The 23,277-nt window shown below is 32.4% G+C and overlaps 2 protein-coding genes across 3 annotated transcripts; one reads left to right on the plus strand and one right to left on the minus strand.

Moving 5' to 3' along the window:
- The first annotated feature begins 215 nt into the window (after positions 1 to 215).
- LOC130955077 (serine/arginine-rich splicing factor SC35-like) lies at positions 216 to 3,119 on the plus strand. Of its 2 annotated transcripts, XR_009076581.1 has the most exons (6): positions 216 to 733; positions 849 to 1,085; positions 1,275 to 1,464; positions 1,578 to 1,714; positions 1,973 to 2,162; positions 2,553 to 3,119. XR_009076581.1 is itself a non-coding variant. In XM_057881854.1 (4 exons), exons 1-4 carry the CDS (start codon positions 369 to 371, stop codon positions 1,581 to 1,583), a joined length of 798 nt encoding a protein of 265 aa, XP_057737837.1. In that variant the 5' UTR covers positions 216 to 368; the 3' UTR covers positions 1,584 to 1,824. The 2 variants fall into 2 exon arrangements, 1 of the variants encoding a protein (XP_057737837.1); XM_057881854.1 differs by lacking the exons at positions 1,973 to 2,162; positions 2,553 to 3,119 and having other exon boundaries at positions 1,578 to 1,824.
- A 614-nt stretch (positions 3,120 to 3,733) lies between these two features.
- On the minus strand, positions 3,734 to 8,208 carry LOC130955076 (uncharacterized). Its single transcript, XM_057881853.1, has 10 exons — positions 7,971 to 8,208; positions 7,593 to 7,815; positions 6,597 to 6,722; positions 6,360 to 6,512; positions 5,731 to 5,857; positions 5,507 to 5,548; positions 4,829 to 5,128; positions 4,632 to 4,674; positions 4,355 to 4,432; positions 3,734 to 4,126 (listed from the first exon to the last, which is right to left on the minus strand). Exons 1-10 carry the CDS (start codon positions 8,045 to 8,047, stop codon positions 4,060 to 4,062), a joined length of 1,236 nt encoding a protein of 411 aa, XP_057737836.1. The 5' UTR covers positions 8,048 to 8,208; the 3' UTR covers positions 3,734 to 4,059.
- Between the last annotated feature and the right edge of the window lie 15,069 nt (positions 8,209 to 23,277).

Raw genomic sequence — 23,277 nt, forward strand, 5'->3', positions numbered from 1 at the left:
AGCGGTCCTTTACAATAATTTTTCCTAATATTTAATTACATTTTTATGTTTTAAAATAGTTTTATTTAAATATAATAAGTTATGGTTAATAATTTACGAGAAATAATGTCTTTGCCAACTTTTGTTTAGGTTCAATTTACTAAAAGTAATTAGAAATAAATAACCGATAATAAGTCAAATTCGAATAATAATATTTTTTTAAGATATGCGGCAACGTATTATCTTCGTCATTGAGCTCAGTCTCTGAAGTGCGTAAGTGTTGAAGACGCTCGTGCGGCTCACAAACCCTAATTCAAATCCCTAATCCCCAAAACCAATAGCATTGGGTGTGGCTATTGCTGTTGCTGCAATCTGCAAAGGCACCAACCATGTCTCACTTCGGAAGGTCAGGTCCACCAGACATTAGCGACACATACTCCCTTCTCGTTCTCAACATCACCTTCCGTACAACCGCCGACGACCTCTTCCCTCTCTTTCACAAGTACGGCGACGTCGTCGACATTTTCATTCCCAAGGACCGCCGCACCGGCGACTCCAGGGGCTTCGCATTTGTTCGCTACAAGTATGCCGACGAGGCTCAAAAGGCTGTCGAGCGCCTCGACGGCAGGGTCGTCGACGGCCGCGAAATCACCGTCCAGTTCGCCAAGTACGGTCCCAACGCCGAGCGCATCCACAAAGGTAGGATTGTCGAATCTGCTCCCAGATCTAAGCGCAGCCGCAGTCCCAGGAGAAGGTAGCGTTTCGAATTTTGTATTTCTTTTCACTAGTTCCCGTAGTTTGTTTTCGAGTGATATGTTTTGCTATGGTTTTGCATTCACGGTTCGCTTTGATGCTTGAATCGGATGCAGGTATCGTGATGATGATTACAGAGAGAAGGATTATAGGAGGAGGAGTCGCAGCAGGAGTTACGATAGGTATGAGCGTGACAGGCACCGTGGCAGGGACAGGGATTATCGTCGCCGGAGCCGGAGTCGTAGTGCCAGTCCGGACAAGGGTCGTGGAAGGGGACGCTATGATGATGATGACCGCCCTATCCGTAGTATAAGCCGTAGCCGGAGTCGGAGCCGGAGCCGGAGCGTAGATAGGTCTTCTCATGCTCATAATTAACTTATTCAACTTTTTGTTATGATGGTGTTATAGATTGTTATAGGAGCATGCTTGGGTTTGATTAGTTTTTAAGAAGCTTTTATCATAAGCTGTTTTTGACTCCAAATAAGCTCGTGTAATGTACATTGACTTTTCCATTGTTGCTGCTGTTGTTTATTTCCCTGTAGCCGCTCTCCTGCTAGGCGCAGCCCCAGTCCTCAAAGGAGTCCATCCCCTAGGACAAGTGCTTCCCCAAGGAAGAAGAGCCCTAGGGGTGAAAGCCCTAGGACTCGCAATGGACACTCCCCTACACCTGTCTCGCCACGTGGTCGTCCTGATGCTTCCCGTAGTCCATCACCTAGAAATTCTGATGGTGATGTGAGTAACACTAATATTCACCTTAAAAGTCTCCAGAGAATGTCATACTTGTTTTTATCAAGTGCTTCCTTTTGGCCTGTTCTGACTGTTAGATTCTACTATTCTTTTTTCAGGCATGAGCTATGTTTCTTGAAAATTCGGGAGACACCTTGAGTAATGCAGATATGGCTATTTTGCTTATGTTGGATGTTTTGATCATTGTGAACGGTCTTGTTGGAGTCAAGAATTTTAAGAACTATGTGCTGGTTTGGTAGCATCATACTTCCTCAATGTTTGAATGCTATTCATATTTTGATGTTTCTTATACTTTGGTATTTGGTAATTATTGCACCTTGTAGTTGGTAGATTGATCTTTCATTCCATGACAATTGTTTCTTTTGTTTCATCCTGTTTGCATTTTTTTTATTCGGGTTGCATGTCACTTTATAGGAAGCTGTGATTATGACTTAATTTAAGCTCAGTTAATAGAAGTCGCAATTTATGCTGAACAAATTTTTTGGTTATATAGCTATGATCGGGAAAAGTGAAATGGACTGATAGTGTCATGTTGAGATTGCTGCCGTTGATGCTAATTCTGTGTTGTTGATGATTGACCGTGAAGTTGGTGCTGGTTGCAAGAAAATGCTGGTTTTAGAACTATGATTGTTGGTTTGAGAGATTTAGCTGATTTGGTTTACACCTGAATAATATGATTATTGGTAAGATATTTGGTTTGGTTCCTTATTTCTTCAAAACACGCTCATAACCATTCAGATTTTTTATATATTTATTTGGTAACAACATTGTCCTGCAAATATTTCTGCAACTTGATGTACACAAGTTGAACATATTTTTGTATGAAGTAGGAATCCTAGTCTATCGTAGTGAGTCCTAATTTAGTGTAGCATTTCCAGTCAGAGGGTGTTGGGAACATTATGGTGACACTTTATGGCCTGTTTGTTTTCCATGCCAAAAGCAATGACATGCTTCCTTTTGGCAAGAACTGCTTGGAAAGTGTAATGGCAGAAAACAAACGGGACATCAGTATGGTATTTTGGGGGGATATTTTGCACTTGTCATTGGTTATAACTTTTTCCTATTTAATGTAGTTAGGTATGTTATATATAAGCACGCACGTGGCCGAAGTGACGTGGTAGCTGATACATCTTATGTATGATATGCTTTTGTTCGTGAATAATATGAAGAATTAATCAATAGCTGCTGCTTGTGGCTGGCTGTTGCTGCCTTTTTTGGGTTGGTCGGTTTGGCAGTGGTATTATCACTTGGCACTGAACATGGCTATCTAGCTTTGCTACTTCAAAGATACTTAACACATGTTTTTACTGTTAATAGTTTATGAAGCAGCATTCTCATCTATTCTCTTATGTCATCTGAAGATACATAAATTTGTCAATTAGGAAATCGTGGCGCCATATGTGATCACAATTACTGTTCTTTAATGATTAATGTGTCATAGGATAGTGCATGAACCGTCCATCCCCCTTGTTTGATATCCTTATGATATTTTAGTAACTAATTTAGTAAAACTTATGCTGGCATTGTCGTAAGCCTAAAGATTTTATTGGTATGAATTAAATAGATGGCAGTGACTGGTTCTCCAACATATTCATTCTTAGACTTTGATATTGGAGTTAAGTGATTTAATGCGTTGATATTTTGGACTCATTTTGTAAATCTAAAGTCTCACCCATTTTTAATGCCTGTATCTCTTTCTCTCTGCGTTGAAAGAATCTGTTTCTTCGTGAAGTACAAGCATAGTGTTTCAAAGGCTGTAAAAATTACGAAAGATTGAAAACTAGGTTAGCAGTTAAAAAGGTCGGATATTGAAATACATGAATCTGTCGGGTTGTAAATATTTGAATTTCTGTGCTTTATTAGGGATTTGGAGTCCGTAACTTTTTTAAAAAATTCTCATAGATATTTGATCATTTAACGGTGTATCTAACTATTTGTCATAAAAGATGATTGTTTTCTATGCATGTGTGTATGTATATGGTGATGGCTAGTTTTTATATATTATTGTAATATATTATAAAATATTCCATGTACTAAGAAAAATTACATTAAAATTTGACTTGCATGCAAACGACGGCCCGTGTCAATGAAATGAATAAGCACGTGTGTTTGCAGAGAACTAGGGATGGACGAGATCAACAGACCGTCGGCAGTTATACCTTACAGGTTAATAACTACCACATATCAGAAGCTCCAGTAAATTTAATGTCACTTGAATGCCATTCTGCGTACTCACAAGTTACGATTAACGGCATGAGCTAAATATTGTTCCAATACATTATGAATAATGAATGATTGTGCTTTTCATTATGTAAAGGCAAAACTGCATAAGTCTCGCAATCGTAATTGCTCCTATCAGTCTAACAGCTATGTCGTAATTCTACGTGACTTTTCTGCACAAAAGCAACTTTAAATAGAGAAACACTGTTGGGAAGCATAGTACCAAGTAACAAGAAAGTCCCACGCTAAAGGGTAAAGAAAAACTCAAGAAAGCTTCTGTCTGTACATATGGCCAGGGAAACGAAGGTGGATATATTCTTCCGAATTTCCAATAGTCAATACTTGGGCAGAAACAGTCCATCAACTGGTATTGGATGCAACCTCCTTAACTTCGTCATATGTGTTAGTCTCCTCATTAAATGAATACCTGCGTTTAACATTCCAAGTAAGCTAGTCACAATTATAAACATATAACTCTCATACTGCTTGATATTATCTTCTATTACCATATATCTATCTATCAAATAAACAAAAAAATGAATAAAAGGGGGTAAAGTTTTAATCAATGCATGACTTAGCAAAGTCATTAAATAAAGACGTCAAATATCAAGATGAATGCAGGCGTACAACACAAGCTGTGATAAATGTGCAGTACCATTGGCCCGACACCGCAGAACAATATAGTCCTGAGTTTGGGTCGTAATAATAGCCCAAACTACTGCTGTAGTAGTACCTGGACCAAAAAAGAAATTGATATCAGATCAAGATTTGAACAACATTTCAAGTTCAAAAAATAAAAAAGAACGTCATTTTAATAAAAGAATTCATTCATGGAAAGAAGAAATGTAGATATGTATCCTTATTCTCTTGTGACTAACGTCACACTTTTGAAACTATCTACTAAAAAGTAAAACACAAGAGAAGAGTCATACCCAGAAGATTCGTCATACACATAATCATTTTGTAATGCTCCACCTGGTAAGAAAAGTACAGCCATATCAAGTTAAAAACTAGTTTCATTTTTTTGATAGAATTGTTGAAAACCAATTTAATAACTATCAGCAGCAATAATTTCTACTGCAAATGCAAAATCTGTTTATGAAACGAAAATATCTTACACACACTTTACCTGAATTTACGGCATCCGTAGATGGTTGACTAACTAAATTATTTTCATCGCTATGCTTAGTGGTAGTATTCTCATCATCAGCAAACATATCATAATCATCTGCACCACTGCCAGAGACTTCGGCAGAAGCTAAATTTGGATTTGATGTGCCCATGGCCGCAGTGGAGAATGTTGCAGAGGGCAAACCAGAATCCATGTCATCAGAAAGCAAGCTTTTCTCCCCATTTAGAGAAGTATTCGCTTCAGTGGAAGGCATAGATGTGCCTACTCCTTTTGCCCGAGCCAGTTTTTCATATCCTTCTGGAAAAGGGAGATTATGGAATATGTAAGCACCAAGCATTTTATTTCTACAGTGCAAAGGTTCGCTTGCTTGCTCCTCATAAAACAATAGATATCATCAATTAAGGGTGATAGGTCAAAGAGAATGTTGAATAAAAACTGTCAAGGACCACTCTGAAAAGGAGAAAGCTAAAGCTATTATGTGGATGTCCAAATATGATTTTCACTACCACAGTACCACATACAAAAAGAATTAAAAAAAAAAAGAAAAGAAAAGAAAGAGATCATATAAAAGCAAGTTCTATCTCACATTATAACCAACATGAAAAATTTAATCCCTGCAACATAAAGTAAATAATATAAATAATAGAGTATAATGCCATTATAGACTATGCTTACCTGCCTCGCGCTCAAAAACCTCTTTCTTTTCATGATAAACATCTGCAAAAGGTGGGGGGGATAGGAATTGAAAATAAGCATCATGTAGAAATACACAACTATTAGAAATCGAAAAATAAATAAATGAAACAAGGCAATTTGCACAACACCGAGGATCTCAATAGGCTATTATAACAAGTATATTTTTCAATTATGCCTAATCTAGTTGGTCAGAATAACTTAACTGTATTCACCATTCTCCATCAGCTTCATCGCATCCTCAGTTAGTTGGTCAAACACAATCTTAGTCTCGGCAGACATTTTTGCCTTTCTGTCACTGTTACCTTTTAACCTTCTCAAGGCTTGTAAAACCTATTGGAAGAAGTTTGAGTTAATACAACGCAGAAGACCACCAAGCCACTTAATAAAAATAAACGTAAGTATAAATTCAATCCTGCTTAAGCACAATGATCTACAATTAGCTACAGAGAGAAAGCAACTGATCATGATATAAAATTAGTGATGAAAGTAAGTTATCCATTGCATATAAATTTATCATAACCCTTTTCTCTGGGTGAAAAGGAATCTGCCAACAATGAATGAGATGGGAAAATACAATTGCAATATTTCAAATTTTCTGTATTTCATTGTTCATTGTTTAAAGTTACACTGGCAGATCTGCATATTCTGGACAGGTTAAAGTATAAATCAATTTTTACAACTCATGGTCATAACTAAACCAATTTCCACCTAAATAAATAACACAAAAATGAGTTGTTGAATAAATGTGTTGTACTCTACAATCATGCCTCAGTAGAGGAAAGACTTCAAAATCAAAGACCAGAAAATTAAGAGTGGGGGAACATAGGCTGACCATTTCCCCAGGTTCAAGAGCATTTGCAATCCGCCTCTTCATGGTTCCAATATCTTTAGAAGAAAGGTCTTCCACCTCCTCTTCCTCATTAGTTGCTTCATAGCTTAATGCAGCATACTTTGGATCAACTTCAACATTATCAAGCCATGCATCCTACAATAGTCCACAATAATTTATCGACAGGATCAAAAGGAAATAGAAATGAAGCAAAAGTGAAAAACAGTATAAATGCCATACCTTGATTTCTTTCTCTCTAACATATTCAACAAAATTTCCAGCTGCATCAAAATAGCCTTCTTCCCTTTCTTTATCTAGGTTGAAGGGTTCAATTTGGATTCCATCATCAACAAAATTCTCATTATCCTGTTGAAGTAATCAACTATCATGACCTGCCTATCACTTAGATGAATAAAATAAAAGGCGAACATTGGAACACCTTGAATATAGCAATAACTGCAGAGTTCCGATAGTCTGATACTAAAAGTACATAAAAACAACATCCTACACGCAACAAACTTCAAAACAATATAATTTACGTTAATAAATCTTCCAAGTTCTAATGTTAATTGGAATATATCAAAAGACTGGATACAGCAAGTTTAGGTTAAACTCCAACTAATAGCAGGGTGCATAAATGCAAAATGAAACTGTCAACACCGTCCATCAATCATATAAAATGTAACCTGCTAACAAAATTCTATCACTCTAGATTATTATCAATTCCATTCCACAGACAAAAATCGGCCACGAAGTAATGTATAGTCACCCTAGTTTTCATTTGGATAAATCTACAAATCACTCAAGGTAATCTCAACTCCTTTAGGCTGCGTTTGTTTATAGGCACAGAATACAAAATCGTGTTTGGCAGATGAGACATGAACAAATATATTGTGACCAGAGACACTACTGAATTAGTGTATTTTCTGTCCATCCTGATAGAAATGACACAAAGACACTAACAAGAGACACCACTTATGTTTTATTTTTTCTTTCATTATTCTTGTTAATTTTTCATAATTATACTTTTTATTATTATATTTTCCTTCTCAAATCTTTTGAATGAAAATAAATAAATAAATAAATAAAACTTTCATAATTTGTTCTAGTTGATTACCAAACAATATACAATAACACTAATTTGTATCTCTCTATCCTTTGTGTTTTTGTTCAGTGTTGCTTTCAAAGGTATACTATCAACAAAACAAGTGAAGGAAAACTCTTTCAAGAACAAACCTCATATGTGACTTCAGCAGCAGTTACATCATTTGAGGCGCCTCCAGTGTCATCAGTAAAGAGTTCAGAAGTGATCTGGCTCCTGCGTTTGGCGCGCTCTTTGGCAGCAACTTGGGGGTTCAACAAGTCAGTTGGTTCCTCCTCCTCAGCCTTTGCTTTCTCCACCACTACTTCCTCTCCTGGCTTCACTTTCTTACCCTTTGGAAACCTAACCCTTTTTGCTCTGCATACATACATTCACAAATTCAATGCAAGCGTAACGAAAAGTCATAGCACGCATGAACATCATGCAACTTCGAGGGAGCTCAATTCGCAATATTCCGGAAAAATTGTTATTGAATGAGATTAGGGTTTAAGGGTGTGATGAAGAGAGATTACGGTGGCTTTTTGTCGAGATCGTCAGCATCTTCCACGAAGGGACGTTTACCGCTACTGCGAGATGATTCACCCGCCATTGATGCTGCCCAACGACAACAATGACAAATTCAACAGATTTGAGCTGCTCAGAGAGAAAGAGAGAGAGTTATAACTCGCGCCGAGTCGCCGACTCGTCCTCGTGGGATTTTTTGCAGGGTGCACTCGCCCGAACGTTCTCTCACTAGTCACTACTCTCCCCTTTTTTTTCTCAAAAAAAAATTGATTAATTAAATATATATCTACTTAATATACTAAAACTGGGTTTTCCCCAGCTAATAAGGGTGATGTGTCGATCTCTCGTGAGTTCATTTTCCCTCCAAAACGAATGAAATTTTTCATCTATTCTAAATTATTTTATAAAAAATACCTTTATTATAATTATATTATTATATTATAATTAATATTTAATGAATACTACATAATTATACTAATTTAGAAACATATTTTCATTGTAATTATATCAAATCAATATTTAATGCACTATTAAACTACTTATCAATTATAATGCGTAATTACTGTACATAATAAAAAATTGCCTTAATAAAAAGTAATTTACATATTTATTTTTGTTTTACTAAAGTCTATAAATAGTGTTTTTCTGTGGTACATGAATCTAAATTTGAGAGTCAGCTCATAATTTTATATTTAGTATTTTTTTACTACTTCGTAGAATAAGAATGTATTTTTCATTTTTTTATTGAAGTTTATCCTTTTAAGGTACAATTTATAATTTTTTATAATATTTTTCATATACTCATTCTATTATATTATTCTTTTAATAATTTATTAATTATTGTTACTCTAAGTTATTCTTATCGTCTAATGTTCCAGTTCGATTATCTTTTACCACAATCGTTTACAATGTATCATATCCATGAAATACCTCATCGAGTTGTCTTCACTGATTTAGGTTCCAACTACATGGATGTAAGCGTTCAAAGAAGGAGCAATAATCTCTACTTTTTCGAAGGATGGTTGGATCTACTCACCTATTATGACCAACTTAATGGAATGTGGTTAAAGTTAGCTTTCTTGGGAGGAGCTCGATTTTTTATTGAGGGATTGCATCCACGGAATTTTACAGGGCAAGTTCAAGTTCCATCCCCTCCATGCTTTTTTACGTCTGTCCAAAAATATTCAAAGTGGAGCACATAATGAGATTGAATTCTCTCAATTTAAGTTCAGTTTTGCTAAATTTGTGACAAACTCGGATATGCAATTTTAACGATTGGTAATATATTTAAATTTTCTTATTTTAATTTGTTCATTATTAGAATAATTTTATAACATATTGTGATTTTTTTTCAGAAATTACCAGCTTTCTTTTGCATGCATGCAATGCCATTCAGAGGAATAAGGGTTAGTTTGATTTCTCGGGGTGGCAATTCTATACCTTGCCACATTGCATAGATAGCGAATGATGAAGCTTATTTAACAAGAGGATGGTTTGAATTTGCACGAATTCTAAATGTTGATATTTACGATGTTATTTCAATAGGTTATCGTTACGAGAATGACTCTATATTATACGTGACTAAGAACTAGAATAGATTCAATATTGTTTAAGTAATTTGGTTTTAATATTAGTATTTGATTAAATTATAATTAGAAAATTTTAAATTATTGCATCAATTTATATATTATGAGTATTTTTCGTGGATGTACTATTTTTAAATAATTTAATAATTAATAAAATGAAGTGATGCCAGATATATTATTTAAGTTTGTTTTTATCCTTTATTTCTTTATTTGTATTTTCATTATATTTGACAAAATATCTCTACCTAAATATATAGTTTTCGTTGACCTAAACACAATTTAGTTGCCAATAAAAACCGATTTTATCTATAAAAAAAAATAACATGTATCTTTTGATATTATATTAGTAAGTAGACATTATGATATAATATTTTTAATTGTATTTTTTCATTATATATTATTTTTTATTTTTTCAAATTATATCAATATATTTATTATGATAAAATATGTTAATTATAACTATATCATAAAATTAATAATTACGATAGTTATATATTTTAATCATTTATGTAAGTAAATAAATTAGAAAACAATTAAATCAAATCATGATGGTAAATAATAATATAGAATATATTACATTTAATTGTATTATAATTAGCTCATGAATATGTATGATTATATTATTTTAGAAAAATATTTTTATTATAATTATATCAAATTAATATTTAATATATTATTTAAATTTATCTTTTATATAACAATAATATTATATATATTTATATCACTTTTTTAAACTTATTCTTACAAATATTGGCATATATATAATTAATATAGATAACATATATACTTAATAAATATCTTTATTAAATTAATTATAATGATTAATATAAGATAATCTCATAAGTATAACCTAATTATAGCAAGAATTTTCATAAAAATAATTGACTACTAATTTGAATATAATTGATATAGTTAAATTGATACAACCGATAAGATTGAGAATATGTAGCAATTATAGCAATTATTATATCAATTATATCTATTCTACTTTATTCTATTATATAAAAATAGAATTTTTGCATTTAATGATGGAACAGATGTGGCATGCTCTTGAGGTGTTTCCAAATCAATTTCATTTAATTCGTCAAAGCAAATCAATTATAATTAATTAATTATATCAATTAATTAATTTGATTAGCCATTCAAATCTCACCATTTATTATAATTTATATAAATTAATTAATTATAATCAATATTCAATGCGTTATTAAACTACGTATCAATTATCGATATTTTTAATCATTCTAATTATATCAATTGATATAGTTATAATTTGCATTTAAGTATAATAATTTTATTAGAAGATAGTTGATGCACATATTAATAGTGACCTATTTAATTTGATATCAATTAGTGGATAATAATAATAATAATAATAATAATAATAATAATAATAATAATAATAATAATATAATAATAAAAGGTACATAATACATGCATATTTTAAAAAGGTAAAATATATTTTTAAAAAAATAGGATCAATAATTAATTGTGATTAATATCAACATCAATAATTAATTCTTATAATTTTTTTGTACGACTAAAAATTACGTATAGTGTTTTTTTTGTAGAATAAAAAAGTTTGTGATTCATAACATTTTTATAAACACAAGATTAATTAGATAACAAATTAAATTTAATTATATTTTATTTTGTTCATATTTTTCATTAATTATCTTACTTTTTATATTTACAGTAAATATTGAATGTAAAAAGAAAAAATAATATTGAATGTTATCTATTTTATTTATTTAGAGTCATAATTAAATTTGATATAATTATAGCAAGTATCTAGAATTAATAATAACATGATACTACAATTTTAAGTTGTATAATATAATAAAAAAATGTATCAATTTATGTATGCTTCCTATTAGGACCGTCAAAATGGGCTAAACTAATCGGACCAACCCGTTTACCCATTTAAATGGGTGGACTTTGCCTCTAAAATTAAACCCGTTTAAATTTCGGGCTAAACGGGCTAGCCTGTGTGCTAAATGGGTGGCCCGTTTATTTTTTTTTTACATTTTTTTCAAAAAAATCAGTACTTTTAGTCGATATTTCTCTCGATTCGACCTAAAAATCAGACCTATCAACTAAATAAAAAATTTATTTTTAAAAATTTTTGACCTAAAAGTGATTTTTTTGTCAAAATATTTTTCAAAAAATAAAATTAAATGATAAATGGGCTGGCCCGTTTAACCCATCGGACTGACCATAAACGGTCCGGGCTAGAAATTAAAATTCTGGCCTGCGAATAAAGTGGGCTTAAATGGGCTAGCCCATTTAATCCACTGACTTAATGGGTCAGGCCTAAATGGACCGGACTAGCCCGTTTGACAGCCCTACTTCCTATATAGCAATGATATTATATATCTCCTCTTTTAGCTCTTTTCTAAAAATATTGGCATATAATTAATGTAGATAACATATATATTGAGTAAGTATATCTATTGAATTAATCATAAAGGTTAATAAAATATAATGAAATAAATTTCACCTAATTGTAGTAAGTATCTCCATTAAAGATATTTGCTAATTATTACCGTGTATAATTAGTGTATAATATATATATATATATATATATATATATATATATATATATATATATATATATATATATATATATATATATATAGAAGGAGTAATAGTGAATTGTTACAATTATTTAATTTATCATCTAGAAATTTGTACCTCAGACATAAATTTTCTTCTGTTTATTATTTTTCATACCTAAGGGCTACTAATTACGATTCTATCAACAATGTTACCTATGGTACGGTAGATTATGTAATAAAAAAGTTTGAAAAATAAAGGCAAGAATTATAAGGTTATGGAAAGTCCCATACAAATTTGACAAGAACAAGACGACTTACGTAGAAATGGTTCTCATGGATGATAAGATAAGTTGATTATTTTCCATGATTCTTTCAAGTGATGCTAGATCTATTTTATAAATATTTTTTATTTATATTTTAAGTTTATTTGACAAGTAAACCCTCGCACGAATTAAAGAAAGTGCGATTTTATAGATTTATAAGTGTTAATAGTCTTTATATTTAATTTATTTAATAGTGTGATAATATAGCTAATATATTTGTTGGTGGATTTAACTATTATTACTATATTATTTATGATCACATTCAGTATATATGTGTGATTTATTGAAGAAAGTAAATTATTAAAACCGATTAATAACTATTTTAGAATTAATCCAATTAACACTGAATTAGAAAAAAAACAAACAATGCATAACATGTTACTTTTTTATTGATCAAATTATTATAATTCAAATTAATTTTAAAAAAATAATTTAAAATTATAATTTCAATATTCTCACGTGCATGGCACGGGTAATTATACTTGTTAGTAGGATTTAATTTTCATACATTAACATCAAAAAATGTTATATAGATATTCAATTAAATTAATAGTGAATTTAAAAATTAATTATTATTTATTAATATGATAATATATAATTAAATGTTTGTGTAAACTTATTATATAATTTATGTATAAAAATTAAATTCTTATTATTTCAAAAATTTATTATCCTGTTCAATTAAAAAGGAAGCTAGATTTTGTTTTTTTATTGGGTAAGGGTTATTATAATCGGGTTGTAGTCTGGTACCATTGGGCCCAAGGGGGCGAGGAACCAAAGCCCAATATTGGATTCGGACTTGCTTACTTAGTATAAAAATTGACTTGGCCCGTTTTAATATCTTGAAAGCTTGCATGACCAAAAACAAAAAAAGAAACCTTGAAATACAAAGGGTTACTGCTCCACAACCAAAAAAAAAAGGGGTTGCTGCTACATATTACGTGGCTCTAAAGCAACATTCTCAAATTAGGGGTATGATTAAGGAGAAATCTGGTTTTTGTTTTCAGCACTGTTCATGTGCATGACAATGATATCGTTAAATAAAAAAAGTGTCTTGAACAGACCAAGCAGCAATTAACTGAGTAAAGAATTGAAGTTTGTAAAAGATTACCAAAGTGAGGCTTCACATATCACAATTTGGCTGCAGAGTTCTCTATTATTGCACGCTGTATTGTGAATAATTGTTGGAATTTGAAGTGTATAACTAGAAAAATGTGAAGTTATTAACTTATTATTATTGAGACCATCTAGCTCTTCTCACTGCTGTCATCAGGATCTTATTCTTATACCTACATTCATCATATATAATCAATCAATATCTATAGAAAAAGTATAGGTAACCAACAATATTTTTGAACAATGTGAATTAATAGGGTTAAAAGAGTAAATTTAATGAGTAGCATTAAATTAAGGTATAATATATTTGTATTTGATTGGTAGTTGTTCATGTTGTTCAAGATAGTCATTATTTATCTAGCACTTCACATATCTATATCTATATAGTACTAATTTTTTTAGTGAAATGGCCAAAGATGAAGTTATGAATAAACTGTGACAGAATATTAATAATCTAGCTAGAAACAATAAATGATTATTGGAATGGTTACGTTCTCCTATGCAGTTTTCTTGGCAATTGAAAAGTGAACGAAAAAACAAAATGCTTGATCTATGCATATATGTATGGACACAATATGGTTGTTAATGAAAAATCTCGGTCTACAACACTGTACTGTAGACAACACAACCTACGTATATTCAATTCACGTAAGGAAATTACACGTGCGTTAGATCATCAGTTGTCTTGTCGGATAATATACACAAGACTCATATTTTTTAAAAGATATATTTTTAATTATAAAAAATGTAAAGAAAAGATACATAAAAAAGAATATATAGCAATAAAAGATTTAATACCTATGTTTTTGTTTTAAAAATATATTTCATTCTTACTAGTTATCTAAACTAATTTTATATTTATTGTAATAATTTTACATATTTAGTGAACAAAAATGTAAATTAATGGATACATTAGTACTGTGCTATGAATATATACATTACAAGGAAAAAAGGAAAGGAAAAACATAGAGAATAGGAACGTGTAATGTTCTATAAAGAAAAGTTTCATGGCCAGTTAAGCCAAACATACAGTCATACATCATGGCAGGAAATGAAAAAAAAAAGGAAAAAATGATAAGCATACGCAAGTCTTTTTGGAAAAAAAAAAAAACATAACGTCGGCAATACCAGCGAGTATTCTTATTGGTTTATTGTTCAGCTTTTTATCATAGAGAAATGAGTTCCATGATTTCATTGATTTGTACCACTGTTATATGAAAATATTTCAAGTGTTTAAAGTTACAGTGATTAATATTCACGTATGGATTCAATGATCTTTTTAAAATCGAGTGCTATTACTATCACTCATCTGTCATAAATAATACTATTTTTTTTTTTAATTTATGTCATATTTAAGCCTTACATAATTTATGAATTTCGAAAAACAAATACTTGTGCAAATAAATTGACATGATAAGGACATGAGCTTTAATTAAAATGTTTTTTTTTTATTCTCGTATATTATTTTAAAATTTTGATACAAATTTTATTGGAATTGCTTTCTCTAAGATAATTTTTGTCTAATTTTCTTTTTTTTTTTCGGACTTTATATCCCAATAATGTCTATAAAAAAATACAATGATTTTAGCTATTTATTTCAATTATATATATACTTGTTAAATATATTATAATTTATGTTTTTCTTTTTACACGTTATTTAAATTTTTAGAATTAAAAAGTTTATAATTCGATTTTTGTGAAATAAAAAATCTACAAAAATCCAGTATAAAGAAAATAAAAAATAAAAAAATTATATAAAAAATTCATTTTAAATTTAAAATTTTGAAAAAAAAATAATTTGTTAAGAGAAATTAAAAGGCAAAATTACTGAAACAGTTGAAATATTTTTCTATTATATATATGTAATGGCTTTGCTTTTGTAACTTTTTTAAGAAGGAAATAATGGACATATATATGCAGTAGTGGCTCCACATGAATCACCAAGTGTGCAAACTAAACGAAAGCGAATGCATGCAAACTCCATTTCCTTTTCAATTTTGCATCATTTCATTTGGTTACCTTGCCAATGTGGCGGACTAGTTCAGTTGAAAGTGATCGACACTTTTCATGTACATTCCAAAATAGCAACTTATTTATATATATCTATGTGTCGTACAAGCAGGGAAATCATCTAGGTTGCGTTTGTTTATAAAGACACGACACTAAGACACGACATTAGATATGGATACAGAGATATAAAATTATGTTTGGTAGAGAATACATGAATAGTGTATCCAGAGGTACTGAATTAATATATTTTATGTCCATCTTGATAGGAAGAACACATGGACACTAACAAAAAATACAACTTAATTTTCATTTTTTTTTATTATTTTTGTTAATTTTTTATAATTATATTTTTTATTATTATATTTTTCATCTCAAATTTTTTAAATAAAAAAAATTAAAAATAAATTAAATTTTTATAATTTATTCTAATTTATCACCAAACAAAATATAAGAATTGTCTATCAATATTTTATCTTATTCTATTTTTAATGTCTTATCCTATTCTACTCTCAGAAACAAACGTATAAGTACTAGTTGGTAAGGTGTTTAATAACATGAAATATATATATATATATATATATATATATATATACTTGTTATGATATAGTGTCATCAATATTTATTATTATGACAATTATTCTATTAATTATAATTTGTAAGAATTATATTTTATATAATTAAAATAATAAAGAGTAATACGAGAACAAAACGAGAATATAGTTCGACCCAAGTAACGTAACAATAATTTTTGTCTAACGATAATATCAATATCGAATGAATCGAGACAGCTACTGAATATATATCCGAGTCGCATGTCAATTCAATCAAAAAGGGATTTTGTCCATATACCAATACAATGGAGCATATATATCTAGTGTGCAAGATATTTTTCATAAGTTAATGTCACTGTTTTCCTTACAAAAAGAGAAAGAAAATGTATATTATATTGTATAGGAATTAATTCCTATAGGAATTAATTTCTCTAATAATTAATATTAGATAAAGTTTTAGGTGTTAAGATTATTTGTTTAATTCTTTATACTATTTATGGTTTAAAATGTAGAGTGTACAATTTTTGCATTGTAGTATTTATATATAGTTTAATTTAGGGGGTGGTTACTGGTTAGTATCGACAAAAACTGAAATTGTGAATTTGTGATAGTGTTGAAAAAAACAAAAGAAGAAAAAGTGAAAAGAGAGATTGTGAATAATAATAATAATAGAATATTGTTTCTCTTGTAAGGTTGTAATCAAAATGCTAAGTTTGGGTTGAACTATAATTATATGGTATTTTTTTAAAAGAAGATATTAGTCCTAAACTCTCACATATAATTATTATTGAAATATATATGACTTTTAAGTCCTCTATTTTTTCACCCAATACAAAAATTTCTTAAAATTAATGCACAATTTTTTTAAAGACATATATCATGACGAAACAAAAGAGAAATTCTATATAAATAGCGCCTAATATATATATGAAGGAGAGAGGACAGAGAAGAAAAAAACGAAAGGAGGGGGAAAAAGACAAAAAGATCAAGAGAAAGAGGGGGCAAACAAGAAAAATGTAGGAAAAAGAAAGAGTTGCACCAATAAAAGAGGAAGAGGAAAATGAGGAATAAAATCAAAAAGAAAGAGAAAGGAAAAAAAAAAGTAATAGGAGACAAGAAAAATGGTAAAAAATGAGAACTTGTTAAATGCTTAATTTAAAAAATAATTATATTAAGTATATACTAAAATTAATTATTAATATAAATTATATATTAAAATATTAAATTATTTATATATTTATATAAAAATACATCATAATTAATTTTTTTTTTACTAAACCTTAAGTCCTTAACTATAGGAACGAATATGCTTCATATGTATGTTATATATGTGGCCAAACATATTTTTTTTTACAAAGCCAACCAATTTATTAGCTAATATATGTAATATATATACTTTTCTCTGTTTTTATCATATGTTTAAAGGTTGACTAAATGTTGACACAACAACTATTCATCTTCTAACAATATTTTTAATTATAAAAAAATATTAAAAAATTATCACAATTTATTATTTTTATAATTATTTTTAGTTATTAATTTAATTTTTTTAATTTAATATTATAATAATATACATCATTTTATATTTTTAATTAAATATTAATAACAAAAATTAATAAATTCTAAAAACTCTTTAGTATTTAATTATATGTTCTAAACTTCTTATGAATATATATTTATATGAAAAACCTTCGTGATAAAATAATATTTTAATTATTTTTTAATTTAATATTTAAATTTATCATTTAAATCTAAGAATAATTAAAATTTATGAATAATTAAAGTATTATTTTTGTTCGGTTGTTCGGGTACCAGATGTTTCGGGTGATCCTCGGGTGAACAGGTGGGACGTAGCCTGGGAAGGAGTCGTGAGGAGGAGGCTGGGAAACCGACGATCCGAGTTCTTGATGCAGAGAGGTGGTGTCACCTGCAATGACACTCCGACGTTCAAATCAGTCAAGTGTGTAGGCGAAAAAGGAGAAAAGCAATATGTGACATACCTTGGGGGAGGGGTAGGTCCCTCCCCATTTATACCATGTCAGAGGTAGGCCCTGCAAGAACAGGCCCACCTTCCTCGAGGCTTCCTCGCACAGCTGTAGCAGAGAGCTGTCAAGGATGCGTGTCCGGGTCACGGAGTGAGCCGTATGTGCCCGACCGTTCGGGTCAGGTCATCTGTGGGTCGGGTTGACCCGCGAGTGGCCTGGGCCAGGCCGTAACAGTGCCCCCAACGCGCCGGCAATAGTCACGTGGGCTGTTGGTGGCGTGTTATCTCTTCTCCCATATGTTGTCGCCAGGTCGGCCGTCCGTGGGGGGACGCGCCTCTTGTGTGCGTGCCCATTCGTTGCTAGGACGATCATTCGTTGCCTCATTCCTCGCGCAGAGCATTAAATGTTCATAATGGGTTGAGAGACCCCGCGTGCAAAGACCGATTTGCCCTTGGCCTTTTCGCACTCCTTCGAGGAGCAGTTTTAAAACCGTTTTGTATTCGCTCCTATTTCTAATGTTTGATTATCTCCATCCCTCCATTTGATCATCTCCCTCTTCTTGGTTCCCAGATTTCCCCAGAGGGCTGTTCTTGTTTCCTTGTGCATCTGCTTCTCTTCTTCCTTCCTTGATACTTGAAAACTAATCCAGGTAAACATTTGGTTTTATATTTTCTACCTTGCGTTCGTTTTAGCTCTTGCCATTGCTTCTTATCACATGCATGCTGTTTGTTGGATCTTCTTTAGTGTCGAGTAGGTGTATTATTAGGGGGTTACCATTCCAGGGTAGGTTTTTGTCAAGGTTTATCTTTAGGCATGCTTAGTTTGGGTTGTAGAATAGGTTAAGTGTAGTTTCTGGGTTTTTTCGAGCTTCCGACCTCATAGACTAATCGAGTGGTACCCCCACTGTAGGTATGCCTCATGTTGTCGCCCGAGCTTCTATCTTCGACGCGAGTTATGACCCGTATGCTTGGGTGATTTTCGACCTCAGGGACTCCCCGAACCAGATGGGTGAGGAGGAGCTCACCGAGTTCCATCAGGCCGAGTACCTATGTAGGGGCACTGACGAGGAGGCCAACTATGAGGTTTACATTCCTGCTCCTCATGAGCGGTTATACGAGCTCAACTTCCATGCCCCCCGGGTTGCCGACTGAATTTGGTTTTACAAAGCCATGTTCACCCAAGTGGGGGTTTGCATCCCCTTCTCCGCGTTTCAAATGGGGCTTCTTAGTCGGATCTCCGTGGCGCCATCGCAGCCGCATCCGAACAGTTGGGCTTCAATCCGTTGTTTCGAGATGGTATGCGAGTATTTGGAACTGCCGGTGTCCGTCGACGTCTTCCTTTACTTCTTTAACCTTACGAACCCTTCCAAAGAGGGGAAGGCGAGGAAGGGGTTTATGTCCTTCCGATCTGCCCAGGGGCGGAAGATATTTGGCTTGTTCGAAGACTCTTACCATGGGTTCAAGGACAAGTATTTTAAGATTCGACCGGTTAAGGGTCGTCACCCTTTTTGGTTGTTGTTGGAGGGAGAACGTCTCATCCCGACGTATTGGAGTTTTGGGACGGGGTCCAACGCTTTTATCAAGGTTACTTACAAGGGGATGTCGGCCGTGGACCGAAAAATAGCCGACGTATTGTGGGCTATTTTTGGGAGAAACCTTGTGAATCCCCACCTCCTCATGGGTAGCCGGGGGGTCGCCCGGGATTATATTCGTGAGTCGTCTACGTCGCGTTGTTTTTTGCCTGGTTGCTTGTTTTGCCTTAGTATGCAGATTACTGACTAACTTGTTCATTTCTTGTTTGTAGCGGGGATGTCTACCGAAGTGACCGGCCTTGAGAACTTGTTCAAGACTTTCTTAGAGGAAGATGATGGGGAGAAGGCCGGGGAGCAATCGGTGGTGCCTCCCAGGAATGAGGGGGAACAAGCGGCGCCCACACCTCCTGACGTCGTCAAGTCGGACAAGCTTGTCAGTGCGACACGTGATTTCCCTGTTCTTGAGGAAGTGGCGGGTTTCGGGCACTCGTCTTCTGCTCAACAGGCTGAGGATGAGGAGTTGAGGGTCATTTCAACCCCTAAAAGGCAAAGGTCGCATTCTAGCCCTGAAGGGGTCCTTACCGTGATGGAGAGGAACTTCGATGCTGGGTCGTTTATTGATGAGCGGATATTTTATACGTTTTTTTGGGGTAATTTCATGTAGATTTTAGTATGTTTTAATTAGTTTTTAGTAGAATATTATTAGTTTTTAGGCAATAATCATAATTCTGGATTTTATTATGAGTTTGTGTGTTTTTCTGTGATTTCAGGTATTTTCTGGCTGAAATTGAGGGAGCTGAGCAAAAATCTGAGTTAGGCTGAAAAAGAACTGTTGATGCTGTTGAATCCTGACCTCCCTGCACTCGGAATGGATTTTTTGGAGCTACAGAAGTCCAATTGACGCTCTCTTAATTGGGTTGGAAAGTAGACATCCAGGGCTTTCCAGCAATATATAATAGTCCATACTTTGCGCGAAGATAGACGATGTAAACTGGCGTTTAACACCAGTTTCATGTTGCAGTCTGGCGTCCAGCGCCAGAAACAGGTTACAAGTTGGAGTTCAATGCCAGAAACAGGTTACAACCTGGCGTTGAACGCCCAAAACAGCCCAGGCACGTGAAAAGCTGAAGTCTCAGCCCCAGCACACACCAAGTGGGCCCCAGAAGTGGATTTCTGCACCAATTATCTTAGTTTACCCATATTCTGTAAACCTAGGTTACTAGTTTACTATTTAAACAACTTTTAGAGAATTATTTTGTACCTCATGACATTTTCAGATCTGAATTTTATACACTTTGACGGCATGAGTCTCTAAACTCCATTGTTGGGGGTGAGGAGCTCTGCAGCGTCTCGATGAATTAATGCAATTGTTTCTGTTTCTCCTTTCAAACATGCGTGTTCCTATCTAAGATATTCATTTGCGCTTAATTATGGAGAATGTGATGATCCGTGACACTCATCACCTTCCTCAATCCATGAACGTGTGCCTGACAAATACCTCCGTTCTACATCAGATTGAATGAGTATCTCTTAGCTTCCTTAATCAGAATCTTCGTGGTATAAGCTAGAACTGATGGCGGCCACTCTTGAGGATCCGGAAAGTCTAAACCTTGTCTGTGGTATTCCGAGTAGGATTCAAGGATTGAATGGCTGTGACGAGCTTCAAACTCGTGATTGCTGGGCGTGATGACAAACGCAAAAGGATCAATGGATCCTATTCCAACATGATCGAGAACCAACAGCTGATTAGCCGTGCTGTGACAGAGCATCTGGACCGTTTTCACTGAGAGGATGGGAGGTAGCCACTGACAATGGTGATTCCCTACATACAGCTTGTCATGGAAGGAACCTTGCATTTATGAAAGTGAGTAAGCATTATGTTGCAGGGATTTAGAGGACAAAGCATCTCCAAAAACCCCAACATATTCTCCATTACTGCACAACAAGTAACTATTTCACACTCTTTTATTTTTCTAATAATTCCAACTGATAATTTTAATTAATATCCTGACTAAGACTAATAAAATAAACATAGCTTGCTTCAAACCAATAATCTCCGTGGGATCGACCCTTACTCACGTAAGGTATTACTTGGACGACCCAGTGCACTTGCTGGTTAGTGGTACGAAGCTGTGTTAAATAGTCCATTAATATTGGCATACACAATTTCGTGCACAAAGTTTTTGGCGCCGTTGCCGGGGATTATTCGAGTTTGAACAACTAAAGGTTTATTTTGTTGCTTAGATTAGGAATAATTTATTTTTGTTGTTATAGAGTCATTAAATTTTGAGTCCTTTATTCCCTTTCCAAAAAAAATTTTAAAAATATTATTTTTCTTTATCAATTTCTAATTTTTTTTCGTAAGTTTAGTGTCTTGTTCTAAGTTTGGTGTCAATTGCATATTTTATATTTTTCTTTAGAATTTTTGTATTAGTGTTCTTTGTTCTTCCTTGATCTTCAAATTGTTCTTGTCATTTTTTCTTGTTTTTCTTGTGCTTTTTCAAAACATTAGTTTTTAAAAAAAAATTATTCTTATCTATAAAAATAATACATCTTTAAAATACGTTACATTTTTAGCTCAGTTGGTTAGAGCGTTGGCTTATGTTCTTGGCAATTGGGTATCTTCTTTTTAAAATCTCTTTCAAAAATAATTTTTCTTGATTTAATCTTGTGCCAAACTTTAAGTTTGGTGTTTTCTTGTTGATCTTTCTTTAATTTTCGAAAATTTATCTTGGTTTTCTAAAAATTTTAAGTTTGGTGTTCTTTCTTTTGTTTTTGGTGTTCTTGTGAATCTTCAAGGTGTTCTTGAGTCTTTTTTGTGTTTTGATCTTAAAATTTTTAAGTTTGGTGTTCCTTGGTGTTTTCCCTCCAAAATTTTCGAAAATAAGGAGCATTAGATTTAAAAATTTTAAGTCTTGTGTCTTTTGTGTGTTTTTCCCTTTCATCATAAAATTCAAAATTCAAAAAAATATCTTTTCTAACTAATTTTAAACTATATTTTCGAAATTTTTATATAAAAATTCAGATTTCATTTTTAAAATTTTCCAATTCTTATCTTTTTTAAGTTTTAAAAAAAATATCTTTTTCAAAAATATCCTAACCACTTTCTCTCTCCTCAAATTTTCGAAAATCTTCATAAAAGTTTTCAAATTTTTAATTTTTAATTTTCTTTCTTTATTTATTTTATTTTTATTTCGATTTTTATTTTATTTTATTTTATTATTTCGAAAATCAATTTTCTTTATATAATAAATTAAATAAAATAGACAATATCAACATCTATACCATCTCCCTTGCTCCATCATGGAACTAAGTGGAAATGAACAGTCCAGGAGGACTCTGGGGTCATATGCTAACCCCACTACTGCTTCATATGGGAGTAGTATCTGTATACCCTCCATTGGAGTTAGTAGCTTTGAGTTGAATCCTCAGCTCATTATCATGGTGCAGCAAAGCTGCCAGTATTCCAGTCTTCCACATGAAGAACCTACAGAGTTTCTGGCACAATTTTTACAAATTGCTGACACAGTACATGATAAGAAAGTAGATCAGGATGTCTACAGATTATTACTGTTTCCATTTGCTGTAAAAGATCAAGCTAAGAGGTGGTTAAATAACCAACCTAAGAACAGCATAAAGACATGGAAACAGCTGT

Source organism: Arachis stenosperma, chromosome 10 (assembly GCF_014773155.1).
Source record: "Arachis stenosperma cultivar V10309 chromosome 10, arast.V10309.gnm1.PFL2, whole genome shotgun sequence".
Classification (NCBI taxonomy): domain Eukaryota; kingdom Viridiplantae; phylum Streptophyta; class Magnoliopsida; order Fabales; family Fabaceae; genus Arachis; species Arachis stenosperma.

Excerpts from the sequence above, each read along its gene's own strand:
- LOC130955077 (XM_057881854.1), top strand. The coding sequence starts at position 369 with ATGTCTCACTTCGGAAGGTCAGGTCCACCAGACATTAGCGACACATAC. Across the intron at positions 734-848 it reads AGCCGCAGTCCCAGGAGAAG|GTATCGTGATGATGATTACA; the intron begins GTAGCGTTTCGA and ends AATCGGATGCAG. Across the intron at positions 1,086-1,274 it reads CGGAGCCGGAGCGTAGATAG|CCGCTCTCCTGCTAGGCGCA; the intron begins GTCTTCTCATGC and ends ATTTCCCTGTAG.
- LOC130955076 (XM_057881853.1), bottom strand. The coding sequence starts at position 8,047 with ATGGCGGGTGAATCATCTCGCAGTAGCGGTAAACGTCCCTTCGTGGAA. Across the intron at positions 5,858-6,359 it reads CTCTTGAACCTGGGGAAATG|GTTTTACAAGCCTTGAGAAG; the intron begins GTCAGCCTATGT and ends TTCTTCCAATAG. Across the intron at positions 5,549-5,730 it reads GATGGAGAATGGTGAATACA|ATGTTTATCATGAAAAGAAA; the intron begins GTTAAGTTATTC and ends CACCTTTTGCAG.